The 15,920-nt window shown below is 32.8% G+C and overlaps 1 protein-coding gene across 3 annotated transcripts in view; it reads right to left on the bottom strand.

Annotated features, from left to right (window-relative positions):
* The window catches only part of LOC149085132 (DNA-directed RNA polymerase I subunit RPA49-like), a 43,304-nt gene that overhangs the window by 20,908 nt on the left and 6,476 nt on the right, over window positions 1–15,920 (bottom strand). Inside the window, exons 2-9 of one of the 3 annotated variants that reach the window (XM_089232953.1) lie at window positions 14,661–14,773; window positions 10,202–10,278; window positions 8,325–8,416; window positions 7,990–8,030; window positions 6,369–6,504; window positions 5,877–5,963; window positions 2,949–3,045; window positions 1,993–2,126 (exon numbers count right to left, since the gene is read on the bottom strand). In XM_089232953.1, the coding sequence (XP_089089079.1) occupies window positions 1,993–2,126; window positions 2,949–3,045; window positions 5,877–5,963; window positions 6,369–6,504; window positions 7,990–8,030; window positions 8,325–8,416; window positions 10,202–10,278; window positions 14,661–14,773 (777 nt within the window). Of the gene's footprint in view, window positions 1–1,992; window positions 2,127–2,948; window positions 3,046–5,876; window positions 5,964–6,368; window positions 6,505–7,989; window positions 8,031–8,324; window positions 8,417–10,201; window positions 10,279–12,054; window positions 12,147–14,656; window positions 14,774–15,920 lie in introns of those variants that run through there. The other 2 variants (XM_089232955.1, XM_089232954.1) reach the window with 2 other exon arrangements.

Raw genomic sequence — 15,920 nt, 5'->3', positions numbered from 1 at the left:
CAGGAAATCGCAATGAGAATTACTTATTGTTAGGACCATGAAAATAAGTTGTACTAAGTGGAAAAACATTCTAAATGGGAGAAACGTTATAAGCAGGATCACCTGTATATTTGTTTTAGATTTATTACATGTGCGGAATTCCATACATTAAATTCTCAGTGCAAATAAGCTTCTTTGCAAGTTTTTCCTACTAATAGACAATGAAAGTAAATGAACTTTTTTGGATAGAACATGTTTTTAGAAATGAATTATACTTGATTCACAAATACCTTCTTGTCTTACCCAGAACATGACCCACCGCTCACTCTCAATGAAGAAATATAAGCAGGTGATCAAAGACCTGGAGCATACTGGAAGAAAATTCAGAGATAACAGTGAATTATGGGGGGGGGGCATAATTTTTTTCAAGATACATTTTTTTTGAGAGGGACCCACTTTCACTCAAAAAGGACCCAGGTAAATTAGAGTCCAGTGGCATCTCTGCCATACTTTTTCCCGATAAATTCAATCAGGGTATCAATGGAATTGCTAGCAAATTCACAGATGACATGAAGCTAATGGAGATAGTCTGAAATCAAAGCGATAGGGAATTGCTCCAGAGCAACTTAAAGAGGATTGCAGCATGGACAAATGAATGGAGCATGGCGTTTAGCGTTGACAAGTGCATGGTCTCCCATTTTGGTTCGAACAACCCACGTTTTTCTTACGAGTTGAATGGTGTCACTATCCTGGATGCAACTAGGGTCACCGATTTGGGAATTCTCATTGAAAGGAAAGCGGCTCAAGTTTTCTGAACATTGTTCAGTAGTGGTCAAAGAAGCAAATAGAATGCTCGGATTTATTTTCAAAAAAGTCTCTTTGCATTCTCCTAAAGTCATTCTTCCACTTTTCTAAGGCTTAGTTCGTCCTGGACTATTAAGGGACAATTCTAAAATGTGGTGTTGCAGGGAATTGTTCTTTAATAGGGTTGTTAATAAATGTAATAGCTTACCCCCAGGGGTAGTAAATTCTAACACAATTGACACATTTAAAAAGAAATACGATAAACATGGGGTAAATCGGGAAACTATCCATACTTATAAAAAAATAACAAGACAATCGCAAATATTTTTTATGGACATTGTATAATATTTTATCATGTATATATAGTTTTTATGATTGCATTTTTAATTGGGTTTCTGTATTTTAGAAATATACACCTTGTTGGGCATTTTGCCTGTTGTGGCCTTGTATTTATCAATGCTACTGTTCTGAGAAACAGTGCATAAAAAAGAGAATTTAGTTTATTGCGGGAGGTTTTCTTTCAGGGCAAAATCAAGAAATGGCATGAAAACATTTTTAAGCACTGAACAATAAATGCCTTTCTGAAGTTTCTCCTGTTAAAACTCTTTACAAAACAAAGGTAGCTCTCAACAGCGATTCTCTAAAAGCTTTAAAAAATGTCACTGTGAAAAAAATACAAATAAAAAAGATCCTTGGTAAAAAACCTCCCAACAAGCATTTTCATACAAAATGACATTTTTCCCCATGTGTCCTGATGAGGAGTCATGACTCCTACAGACTTATTTTCTTGGTGCTAGTGAACAAATCAATAGCATCTATTGCAGTTATAAGAATCAAGTGGATGAGTCAATGTGAATGATTCATATTCAGAAGCAGGAGCCTTGTACTATCCTGGTACTGAAAAATACTGAAAGTTTAGTCATCTGATTGAAAAATACAATTGAAGAAAACATCAGTATCAAACTTATGGATGAAAATAAGGTATAGAAAAAAATTTCATACACACTGCGTTCCTTAATTTTGCAGTTGTGTCATGAGCAGTTTTTTCCCCATAAAATTACTATTTATAGCTATTTATATATTCACTTGCATGCACTAAAATTTGAGAACAAATCCGAATTCATTTCAAACAAAATTTTCAAAAGCAAACTCAGTTGAATTAAAATTTTTTATAAGTTTACACCAATGAGAAGTAAAATTATTAACAACCTTGGCGTCTTAGTTCTTTGTATCCAGTGTTCAATACCATAATGAGATAATTGAAATAAAGGAGCAATTTCATGTTATGTTTATTCAGTCTTGACTTGCAAAATTTTAATTGCCGTTCCACATAATAGCAGTATCTGAAAAAAATTATTTAGAATACAGTCAACAATCAGTTTGTGAATGTCTTACTTTGCGAACAACAAAAAAAATGATTCTGTTTATGAACTTGCTTTGGTTTACGAACATGCAAGCCAGAAAAAAGACTAAATCCAAAGGAATAGAGAAGTCTACGGCTAGATGATTTTTTTTATTTTTAAGTTCTTTCCCCCAGATCAGACTCATCTACCTCATGGATAAGCAGGTCATTTCAAACTTTGAGAAGATTTACATCAAAAAATTTTCAGAGATGTTTTGCAATAATCTTTGACAAAAAATTAACATCACTGACTTCTGCAAACATAATTTAATATACTTCATAGTTCATATTGATAAAGCTTGATAGCAAATGACTCACAGAACCATGAATACAGTTTAGAAGAAATTTTGGCCAAATTGCTTTTTACAGGCAGAAATTTTGAGAGCCTTGGGACCAAGATTATAGATGATAGTAATGAAACTAGAAAACTATCCCAGTATAGAATATTAGCCTGTTAAGGTTGCTAATCTTATTGTCTCTTGATAAAAAGTGTTTTCAGGAACAGTTTAATGATTTCGTTTTCTGTTTTAAAATAATACTTAAGTATGTAAGTTCACACTAAGGAATCTTTGGGATACCAGGAATGAATGAATCCAGAAAAGTTTCTGGATTTATATTTTTATTAATATGTGAAAACTCGGTTCATGAATGGACTGCAGGAGCGAGTTAAGTTCGTAAACCAAGGGCTGTGACTTTATTATATCGTAATTATTTAGCGCAAAAAACAAATGAACAAGAGAAAATATTCACTTATATAACTTACTTTTTGTTATCTAGATCAGAAAATAATTCAACAGCATCTGTTTCTTTCAGATAATTTGCATCATGTTCAAGAGCATCATAATCTTCTTGAGAAATTACTAGACTTTTATTAAAGAAAATTGCAGAACGTATATTCCTATCAAATTCTGCCGAATTTTGAAAATCTATTGAATGATAATTTCAAAAAGTTTTGGGTGTGTGCCAGTTAAACTGCCACATAGTTTGAGATGGTGCTTCACTACCAATTTTTTTTGAAAATTGGAACCAAGTTCATCAATTTTCAATCTTGTTATAAGTTACCCCCTGCAAGGGAACAACTGATCAGCACATTCTTCCAAAACCCTAGGATAAATATAATCTAATCCTGGTGCTTTGTTTTAGTTGATAGATTTTTCAAAAATTTATTGAACTTCTATTTGAATTAAAGGTTCTTAATTAACCACAATTCTTCCCTATGCAGAATATCAGTCTGTATTGAGAGCTGACAAGAAAAATTCAGGGAATACCTCATACGAGAGACCTTTCAATAGATGACCAACAGTTCTTCTATATTCTTGTTGATTGTACTTGAAAATATATTACCAGATTTTTTTTTAAATTGTACTTGATTATATTTTTAGTTTCAACATTTTTTCTACTATCCCTTATAACAAAAAATTTGTTCAGTTTTGTGTTATCTATATAGAATGTTTCCTCTTTAACACTTTCGGGTTTGAGCTATTTAGACTGTGTTTGTCCCTGTGGACTGAGAGTTTTTGGCACTTTTCATGATTTTTTTAAAAATACTTAGAATAGACATCTCAACAGTTTTTTTAGTTAGAAATTTCAAACTCTTTCTTTCATAATATAGCAATTATTTGAAGGTACTAATAATTAATATTTAATGAGAAATAATTAAAAAAGGTATGTTTCAGAGTTTTCAAAAAAGTTCCGCATAAGAAAACGTTTAACAAAATTTCAAACAATTCTGAATAAAAACTTACCTAAATGTTGTAAAAATATCTAAAAATGGTTTTTTATTTAAAAAAATCATCTTGTCATCAACAAACATGACTACATTACCTAGGAAGACAAATGTGTTTCAACTATACTTACTTCTACATCATTTCATAAAGCTACAAGCTACATTGGTTGGCTGCTGCCATCTATATATATATATATTTTTTAATTATTTTTTATTTTCTTTTGGAACTAGAAGATTTATAGATTATGTTTAAAAACACATGAAACATATATTCAGCCATTTTATAGCTGCTAGAGTTAAAAGTTAAGCCTGAGTCTGACTTAGGCTTAGTTCCCTTGAACAAAAATGACATCCGAGTCAGGCTCGGGTTTAGACCCGAAAGTGTTAATGCTCTTTAACGGATAAAAAAATGATATTCAGAGAGATTGTTTCTTTATGTTGTTCATGAACTAGAGAGGATGTGACCTTTGTATAACCTTTCAAACCAAGTGCACGACATCATGCAAAGCAGAAAACTTATCCCTTAATTTGAGACATTCATTGAAAACTTCAGAAGATTCTAGTTTGACTTTGGAATCAATAGTTCCATAGCAGTCAGACATTGTTAGCAAAAAGGGTTTTTCAAAGTTGAGGTCAAGTTCATTCATTTTCCATTATAAATAGAACATTAAAATTATATGAAGACTATTTTAGTTAAATAAGTGTAAATAAGAACATGTAAATTCAATCACCATTAAAACAAAAATATTTCTTATAAAATAAAACTTTAAAAAATAAATGTTTCATATCTCTTGCAAAACACAAAATATTTGATAGAAGAATGTTTTCTGCTTATAAATGCTCACTGGTTAAAAGACCTTTGAAAATGACAAGCAAGTCAAGAAAGATCTCTAGTTGTCTTTTATAGAGCATTTAATGGCCACAGAATGTCTTTTACAGAGTATTTTACAGCCATCTCAAAGTTAAAATGGTTATGAATTACCTTAGTAAAAAGAGCTGTAGCATATACTGTTGATAAGCAGTTCAAAAAAGAAGTTTATTTCGCTAAACTTTTCAAATCTTTTAGAATCATATTTTTTTTGTATGCTCTTAGCGGTTCCAGGATAAGAGCTATAAAAGCTACATTAGCTATAAAAGAGTCTCTATACCCAAAATTTTTCTCTCCAGAAACCTCCCATGCAATCTTTAATATCTGCCTTCAGGACATGGAATATTTTAGTAAATTTTTGAAATGAATATAGCTCAGGTTTTGTCTGCCAGCATCCTCCATCTGTTGTTCTGCCATTGAGAAAAATGAGAAGGATTTAATACTGTATGATAGTACAGACAAAACATGGCCAGCTGAAAAAAAGTTATTTCTCTCCCCCCCCCCCAATGGAAATGAGATAATGTTCAGTTAGGTAGTATGATTGTTGCCCCATAATATACTCACGGATGCCTTAAGAGTATCATGGGCTCCGGGCCAAGTGATTTTTTTAAGGCCCTAACATGGAAAGTTCTTGAAAATATCAACCAGTTCTTATTTTTGTGAGGCTCCTCTTTTCATGAGGTGCCCGGGTGAGCCCATGCGTTAAGGCAGCACTGAATACACTATGAACCTCTAATGCCTATATTCTGTAAAAGGGAATACAGCTGAATGTCAGGCATTTTTTCCAGCATGACCAGAAATATAGATTCAGTGATGAAAGATTTAGATGACAATTTTAGGTTTGATAAATAAAGCATACATGCAAGAAAGCTTTTATGGTTTATTTATTCTAATGCTTTGTGTGAAATTTCTACTTCACATATTACTTTGAAGAAAAGACATTTTTATTAGATTTGAATTAAAACAAAAGTACATTATATACAGCAAATAATGAGAGAAAATTATCATATTTTAAAGGAGATAAAAGAAAGTACAAATCAACTTTTCACATCGAAGTCTTAGATATGTTGAGAAAAAAAAGTAGGTAAAAAAGATACTATCCCAAATCTTATAGACATCACTTGGGCAAGCTGCAGTGGAATTGCGAGGAGGAATTGATTCTTCTACAGCTTCAGGAACATGAACTAGTGGCATTTATACATAGATATAAAAAGTTATTTGCATTGCGATGAGTTGCAATAAACTAAGCAGTGATTTTCACTGCTTCAAGCACTCTGGCAATAAAAGCTACATTGAAACATTTAAGAAAAATATTTTATATACAGTGAAACTTGTCTAATACAAACTCTACAAGACAGAAACCTGCCTTGAACATGATTGGTGTTTTGATGTGCACCTTCATGACTAAATGGAAAAAGTTATCACCGAGAAAATCGATGCCTGTTAGCAAAGATCTAGGTGAACAAAGATGAAAAATCAAGGCTCTCTACTGTATTTATATTGCTGAATAATATTTTTGCAAAAGAAAAAAAATTAAGATATTCGATGAACTCTCAAAACAATTCAATTTATCACCAAGTCCTACTAACCTTGACTTGTGTTTGATTTTTCTACAGCAACAGATAAAGCTTGATTCAAGTGATTCTCATCAGTCACATTCTTCAATCGAGACTGAGCAGCCCGTTTTTTTCTTTTGCTTCCAAATGCGTTTGTTAATGAATCCATCTTTTGAGAAAAAATTTTACTTTCTTAACCCATAAGTAATCAAAATATAAATGTTTATTAATGTGTTTGAAATACAATAAATGTTAAAGAATGAATTAAAAAACCATAAAGACTGACTGGTTGGATTGTGTTAATCGCTATTTTTATTTATTAGATTTTATTATGGAAGAGCAGATCAACTCTGCTCAAAAATATTAAGAAGTCACCAACGAATAAGGCAAAAATATATGAAACATACAAAAACTCCTAATGCATTTCAATACACACAATGGGTGTTGTCTTTAGAGGAAAAAATATTTAACCATTAATCACGATGACTGAGGATCCCACTTGGGTTGGATACCAAATGTTAATTCTTGGTTGCTAAGTGGAAAAAAGTATGAAGTGAACACACTCTTTTTCTGCTGAGCAACTGTAAGTTGAGATTTGATATCCAACCCATGTGGAATCCTCAGTCATCGCGTAATTAAATATTAATTTAATATTTAAATATTTTTAAATATTAAATAGTAATTATTAAATATTTTTCCTCTGAAGACAACACCTACTATGTGTCAAAATTCATTAGGAGTTTTGTTTTGTATATATGCCTCATTCATTGGTGGCTTCTTAATAGATTTTGTTATTTTATATAGTTTAAAATGAAAAATTGGGTAGAATACATAATTTAATCTTCCCCAGGAATTTTCAGAGGAGCTATTGAGATATACAATCATAAAAACTGTTTTAATAGAAAAGAATGAAAATTAACAATATTTGAATTCAAGCATTAAGTAAAATGTCAAGCATCTTGCTCCTAGCAAACTGAGAGACTAATAATGTGACAAATAATCACATAATGCCGACGAAATTGCCTAAATCACAGATAAATGAAGAAACCAATTTGACACATCCAACCATTCAAATAATCACAAATGAAACAACCTAATCACAAATAAGCACTGTGAACTGAACTAGCAAAATGCATAAATATAGGATCTGTGCTTGACTCGTATTACCTGGAGATGTTAAACACTAGAGCAAGCACAAATGTATATAATATTGAGAATCCCAACTTATACACTGGCCTTACAACCCAAAAAAACTAATTGTCTTGCCTATAATTGTCCTATAATTTCAACTTATAAATTAGGAAATGAAAGTTATGATCCAAGCAAAAATTATAAACTTACTTTTTCTGTATAGCTTCTTTCATTTTGAGTATCTCAACCATTCAAATAATCACAAATGAAACAACCTAATCACAAATAAGCACTGTGAACTGAACTAGCAAAATGCATAAATATAGGATCTGTGCTTGACTCGTATTACCTGGAGATGTTAAACACTAGAGCAAGCACAAATGTATATAATATTGAGAATCCCAACTTATACACTGGCCTTACAACCCAAAAAAACTAATTGTCTTGCCTATAATTGTCCTATAATTTCAACTTATAAATTAGGAAATGAAAGTTATGATCCAAGCAAAAATTATAAACTTACTTTTTCTGTATAGCTTCTTTCATTTTGAGTATCTCCGGTAGCTTTAAAAAAATATGTGAGTATATATTATAATTGTACTCGCATAATGAAGAAACCAAAAAAAAACATATGCATAAAAAATTTAGATTTTTTATGCATATATATAGATTTTCATATTCAAAAAACAAGAATGACTTATAAACTTTCAATGCATGATTAATTTTAAAAAATGAGACTAAAAATTGACAGGTTTAATTTTTAAACAATTTACAGAAAAATAATAGTAATAGGTGGACTCTAAAGTATTAAGATATTCCAAGAAATAAAATATGTAAAAAATATTTTAAAAAACATGCAAGAAATTTCGAGCACTGGTTGACATTCCATCATATGCGCATCATATAGTTTCATCAGTCTTTTCTTTCTATTAAATACACCGATTTGAAACCTATAAGATGCACAAAACAGATATTAAAGTTTAAAAATAAAAGGAGTTATCAACAAGCATTGGCTATATAACAAGATTTTTATTAGAAGAGTTGATCAACTTTGCCCAAGAATATTAAGAAGACACCAACGAATAAGGCAAATACACGAAAATAAAAAGTCCTAATGCATTTCGACACCAATGGGTGCCGTCTTCAGAGGAAAATATAACCACTAGTCACGCTGACTGAGTTTCCCACTTGGGTTGAATACCAAATCTTAACGCTCGGTTGCTCAGCGGAAGAAGTACGTCTGTTCACTTCAAACGTCGTAATCAGAATGAAGCTGTGAGCCTGCGTGAGATACTAATGCAGCATCCTAATTGGACACTTGCGGAATAGCACTATCTGATTGGTCTATTCGAATTTTCTTATAATTCCCGGTCGAAATGAATTTAAGCCATGGTGTTGCGATCGGGGGTGTAGATTTATTATAGTTAACTAGTGTATTTTTGAAGGCCCGAATATATGTGCCTTCGTAGAAATCTAAATCACAACTGTGGACGTGACTTTGTGAACAACTCTCGCTTCTTGAAATTTGAATCTATGGCCTTCTTGCCAACAGTGAGCAGCGATGGTTGATTTTTCACATTCTTGATTCTTAACACAGCGAGCGTGTTCATTCAATCTTGCTTTTATGGGTCTCCTTGTCTGTCTTATATAACCAAGAGAGCAATCACCACATGAAATGTAATAAATGCCCCATTGTTTATTCTGTGGTATAGCATCTTTAGGGGGCATGAAACTAAAGTTTTTAGTGGGCACATCTATTGTTGTTAGATTAAACTTTTTAAGAATCGGTTACTTTTTATTTTTGTGTATTTGCCTTATTCGTTGGTGTCTTCTTAATAAGATTTTTAGTGAAATTAAAATTTTTTCAAAAATAAACTATTTTCTCAATAATCCACCACCATTACCAAGATAAAATATGAATGTGTAGAAATATTGTAAATAAAAAAAAGTCTGCCTTCACATACAAAGGCATTGTACAAGGTAGAAGATGTCGGAGTCAAATAAACACTAGCATACTTAGAAAGAAAAGGGTTCAAACCTTCCTTAAAGTCAAGATTATGTTTTTTTAAAGGATGTGAATATTGATTCACCATTTTATGTTGCTCATTGTTTCTGTTCTAGTTTGCATGTTTCTATTTAAATGAAAAGCAGAGAAATACTAGTTTTTTTCATGTCGCTATTATCTTGTAATTTTTCCTTTTTTCTTAGTCATGTTTTTGAAAATTGTTTTGTAGTCATTGTCTTTACCATCAGGATGTTAAAATCATGTTTTTTATTTTTTTTCAATTAGCATTAGTTCGAACTCAACCAACTGTAAAATAGTGAGTAACTTTTCCGAATAGGGGGTGCGACTCATAGGTTCACAGTGCTCTAATGTATAAAAAGATCCACTTCAGTGGTGTAAGCAGAATCAACCTTTAGAGAGGGTGCAAGAAATATCTTCCTGAGAAATTTTGAGTTACTAGTCTTCAAAAAGAATTTAAATGAGCAGAAATCGTTTAAAATAGCATATAAAGGCATTTTCTTTTGATATATTTCATTTTCTTACAAAATATTTTTAATTTTTGATCATCTTGGGGACACAAGACGCCTTTTCCTTCCCTAAATACTCTTAAACAGAGTGAATTTGCCCCCCCCCCCATCCCTGAAAAAAATCTTGCCATTTTAGACAAGTTTTTTTTTATAGCTATACATACTTAAAAAAAATCTGGGAATTGATTAAATATTTTTCTTACCTGGGAATTAATGGGTTCATGGATGACCAAATTTCAGGTCCTGCATTAATGTACTGCATTCGGTTAGATTTAATGACCTGCAATATAAAATTTAAAAATTCTACAAATTTACAGATTACAAAATTATAGGAATTTTGAATACAATAAATTTTCCTACTTAAAAAACTGATTTTTGGTTTTTGATAAGTTTTTTTAATATCTTTGCAATTAAATCACATGTGCCCATAGGTCTATATCAGTGTTTCCCAAAGTGAGCAATATCGATAGAAAGGTCCAATGGGGCGGTAGCAACTCGGGGTTTAGTGCAGGATCCTATGACTGGAGTTGGGAGCGATGAGAGAAGAAATAATTTTTGAAAAAAGGTCGATAGAATGAAAAGTTTGGGAAACAATGGTCTGTATAATCTAAAATATTCTTTGAAATAAACTTCTTGGGTGTTTAACCTGTTGAATTCTAAATTAACTTAATGAACATTTCATACAATGTTCAACAGAAATAAAATATTAATTACCATTTACTGAGTAAATTTAAGTTTTGAATTAAAATTGAAACATCAATTATAATATACCATATTCCCCACCACTAGCCAGCATGCAGTAAAACTCTGAGGAACCAAACTTTTCAATGCTAGAATCTTGTCCTTTCCCAGTATACCGGCAGGCAAATATAATTTACCTGGTAATTTTATAAGCATAATTAAAAATTGAGTATATTTACTTATTGTGTTTAAATTCAATTATGTGCAACCAAATAGATATTTTACATACAGATATTAACATGTTCAGAGATTTCGGAAACATGCAGTTGCTTTTGTATTGCAACATGTTTTGCCATGCAATTCTATTTTGCTCTGTTCATCATTTGTACATGATTAAGGTAAACAAGAATATTTTGAAATCTAACTTATGCTTCTATTTAACTCATCTTACCTACACAAACAAGTATGCTTAATATTTGACATTTTTAATAAATCAATATTTGTGATAGCAAACAAAGCTTTAACTACCTGAACAAAGTTCATGAAACAAAGGATCCTAAACTGCAGATAACAGACAAGGTTTGAATTGTCCAATTCAATTTATTCTTAGCGTTCAGATTTAATTACTTATTTGGAATCTTATTTATTTGCTGGCATGTTGGTTTCCCTTGCAGGTTCCCAGTCATCTCGGCTAACATAAGGGGGTTCAAAGATAACAAAGAAATCCAGCTGAGCAAAAACCGGTGGAGCTATAATTGTGAAATTTGATCAGTAAAAAAATTTTTTTATGACAAATTCACTAAGGTTTTTTTTTAAATTTGACCCCTGGTTCAAAATTAGCATAGAGAAATGCAGAGCCAGAACTGGTGAAACAATAAATATGAAAGTTGGTCAGCAGATGATTTCTCCCAGTTTCATTTGATGTAAGGACTCAATAAGAGGGGTTTTCCAAATTCTACCCCTAAGGGGGATCATAACGGGGTTCAAAGAAATCATGCCGAGCTGAATCCATTTAAACTATAAATATGAAATTTTATCAGTTGTTGTATTTCATGATTTAACCCTTTTAGATCCTGAATTAATTTACCAGTAACTTTTTAATTGTATTTTTGCATCATTAGATAAGTTTTGGTGCAGAATAACCCTAGGAAAAAAAGGGGTAAAATACTTTTTACAGTAATTTAGTGATTAATTATGCAGCTGGTACTTAGAAGCACAGACAGGAATGTGGGTAATATTTAAGGAAAAAAAAATTCGAACACACATTTTTATTTACACTACTCGAGATATACTTCTGAAAACATTTCTTTTTTCATTACAATAGAGTATTTAAATGTATTGCAAAATGAACATTTTGAGTGAGGTTTGGACTAACTTTTAAATGGGGCACATCTCGCATCTTCTCCTCTGCTGAACAAATGTAAGCCAATCAGCTCCAATAACTTGTTTCCTGATGTCTTTGGGCACAGAAAAGTTACTCTTTCTTCTCTTCTTTGGCTGTTCTGGTGTGGTGTTGACAGCAGGACACAACCTCTCTTCTTTACTAGGCTACTTCCTTGGGCTACGAGTCCCATTGCCAAGTTTCTTCGAAACTCCAATGAAATTTCTCTATGTATTTCTTTATAAATGACACAGGCATTGACATATATTTCAAGCATCACGGAAACAGTGTGCCAGCATTTCTGTGTGACGTTCTGTCCCTGTCATATAGTGAGGCAGCATATCTGCCTTGTCCACTCCACTTATTGATGAATATCGTGCTACTACAACTTTTTTGTGTCATCTCGATCTTGAAGACTCAATGTAGTTTGCCTCAGTAAAAAAAAATCACCCCCATTATTTTGTTTTTAATGTTAAATTTTTATTATAGAAAAAAATTACTCTTATTTCCTGGTGGTACTTTACAGTACCGTCATACATTTTTGACCCTATGATAGAAAATCAAATAATTTTCATATAAAATGCAGGGAATGCTTACCTGTACAGTATAGAAGAGAATAAAAAAATAATAGCACCAATAAACTGGTAATTAGTCACTAAATTTAATCAAATATCATGCAAAACAAAATCATGCAAATTTTCTCTACTGTAAAACTTCTTCCTAATGCTACATGGCAAAGATAAAATGCCCACAGCAAAAAAGAAAAATGATTTCTGCCAGCTACTGCCTACTGTCGGAACTACACTCATTGTGCCCTTGTAGATACCACCAGTAAAAGTGGTCATATTATGAAGATAAAAGCATTTGATTGAAGTGGTACTTTAAAGTACTGCCAGGAAATAAAGGGAGTTAAAGACCCACATAGGTTTTTTTAATTCAACCTCCTAAAGGGAGTGGCCATAATGAGGTATATAGAGAAATGATGCCAAGCAGAAAGCGCTAAAACTATAAATATGAAATTTTATCAGTAATTTTATCTCATGATGTAAAGACTCAGAAGGGGTTCTGCGAAACTCGACCCATAAAGGGAAGAATCATAAGGGAATTCAAAGGTTATTTGCGGCAATCATCTCTGAGCCAAAATCACAAGCTATAAATACAAATTTTAGTCAGTATTATATTTTATAATAGAGACTCACTGAGGCAGGATTTCTGGAAATTTAACCTCCAAGGGTGTCATGAGGGGTTCAAATGTTATATGGGGGAAATCACTCAGCAATTTTCAGATTAACAAATCTACACGAGCGAAGCCGCGGGTAACAGCTAGTCAGTAAATAAACATATGTAGACACTTGTGTGTTTATTTCTCATTATCTTCATACTTTATCACTGTCCCAGAGCTGCTCTCAGCATCTGGGGCTGATACTCAAGAGGTCAATTAATACCACTCAATTATTCAATCCTGTCCTCAGGTCGGAGTAAATTATTATTTATTTACAGCTATAACAAATAATGTATATACGAGGATGTATTTAAATTACATGCTTATAAATCAGTACATTTGTTTTATGCTACTAATCCTTGAGCGAGAGAGGAATGGAGAAAGCAATAGGTCAAGACTTACCCCAGACTTTCGTCATCTTCCGCTTCTTCCACTTTCCTCCAAAAAAACCCCGGACAACCACCTCTGATCAAGACCTAGTTCCTTCTGTCTCTTTCAACCACCTTCTCTCCTCCAATTTCCTCCTGTTTCCCTCTCATTGGTTCCGTCTCCTAAACGTCACACCCCCTCCCCTTTGGGTCCCAGACTAGAATCCCTTACTGGAATCTCGCTGCTGCCCCGATGTCTACATACCAATGATAAATCCATCTGCCACTCCTTCTCAAGGTACCACTGCCCAAAAGGGCAGGGTCAATTCTGAGAATCTACAAAAGGTGTTGGAGGTAACACCTGTGCATATAGGTGCCTCACCTATTTCTATACACGATACCTGAATAAAAGTCCAACCCAGTTCCCAGACTGTCTGGCGTCGTAAATAAAATTATAGAGAGGAATGGAGAACGAACTAGGTCTTGATCAGAGGTGGTTGTCCGGGGTTTTTTGGAGGAAAGTGGAAGAAGCGGAAGATGACGAAAGTCTGGGGTAAGTCTTGACCTATTGCTTTCTCCATTCCTCTCTCGCTCAAGGATTAGTAGCATAAAACAAATGTACTGATTTATAAGCATGTAATTTAAATACATCCTCATATATACATTATTTGTTATAGCTGTAAATAAATAATAATTTACTCCGACCTGAGGACAGGATTGAATAATTGAGTGGTATTAATTGACCTCTCGAGTATCAGCCCCAGACGCTGAGAGCAGCTCTGGGACATCACACTAAAAACATTTGATTTTGTTTTAACAAATATAAGAAAAGTTTTTGATATGCATGAATCAACTCTGCAAATTTCACAGATTTCATATAGTCCTCGCTTATTAACTAGAAGAGGTTCCAATTTCTATAAGGTGATTTTGGAGGCTTCCTGCCTATTAATTAGACCATATATGGGTTCTGAAACTAAAAGACAACAAAAACAAAAATTGTGAATACTTGCAATTAGTTTCTTTGATGGTTTCTTTTGGATAGATGCATTTTCCTCATTTTTATACACAGCAACGCTAAGTTCATCACAATGACCAGGGTTTATTTTACCATTTGTGAAATTCACTGAAAGAAAAATTTCATGAAAGCATAATGAATTTTTTTAAATTAAATTTCTGTGTATATATAGAACCATAATAACAGCTAAACATTGTAAAGCAAGCTGAAAAATCAAATAAACTAAATTCATATTTTCAAAATCAACGCATGAATGAAGTTGAGAAATTATCAATTGAGAGAAAGTATCAATATGAAATGAAATTACCTTGAGCTCTAACACTGCATCTATAGTAATGTTTCATGCTCGGTATGAAACAGAAGTAATTTTTTCTCTCGTGATGGTGCTACAAGCATAACAATGAACTAATAGGATTGAGAACAGCAACCAGGGGTCTGTCCAGACTCTTTTTGTAGGGTCCTTTTTTTATGAAAATTTTCTTTACTTTTGTGAAAAGGATTATTAATTTTTTGAAATATAAGTAATTTTGTGATAAGCAAAATAATCTAGTTGATTTATCACAAAAGAAATGAAATGCCAAATTTATGGTTTTATTAGGGTGCATAGCCCAGGTAGATAAGATACTCACCTAAAGTACCAAAGGATGTTTAGAGGTGTCACGAATTCGATACCCGGTTCGTCCTTGTCAGAAAACTTTCCTGACACAGGGGTACAACAAAAATGGTGACATGACCACAGAAAAAGATTGCTACCGCAGGGAGTCCCACACCAAGGGGTTAGTGCACCAACCTCTCGGTGGGTATGAAAAAATGCTGCCATTTGGAATCTGCAATAAATTGTAGGTAAATTAGCCCTCGTGTGGTCTAATTAGCCCTCGTGTGAAGGAAATGACAGTGGTATATACGACAAAAATGATCAAATATGGTTTCATTAATTTTTATTTTGCAAAGGGTCCATTTTTTAGATCTGGAATTTCATGAAGGGTCTGGAAAACCAACCAAAATTTTGGCCCTGGCAACATGTCAATAGATTCTAAACAGGCTTAATGTGATTCAGGTCAGAAGATAAAACTGACTACTCAGAAGTGGACTTTTGGCTTTACCACGTACGGGCTATTCAAATTTTACTGCCCTTTTCCATTTCTAATTTGTTCTTGACAACAAATTAGTAAAACTTTCTACCTTGAACTTGTCACACTGGGCTACAGTCCATTTAGCTTTCCCCCGTATATATACCTCCAACTACCCTATGCAC

The sequence above is a fragment of the Pholcus phalangioides genome, unplaced genomic scaffold (genome assembly GCF_987345545.1).
Source record: "Pholcus phalangioides strain wild (caught in Gottingen) unplaced genomic scaffold, Ppha-v1.0 ptg000007l_1, whole genome shotgun sequence".
Taxonomy (NCBI): domain Eukaryota; kingdom Metazoa; phylum Arthropoda; class Arachnida; order Araneae; family Pholcidae; genus Pholcus; species Pholcus phalangioides.
This window is presented reverse-complemented; position numbering and strand designations above follow the sequence as displayed.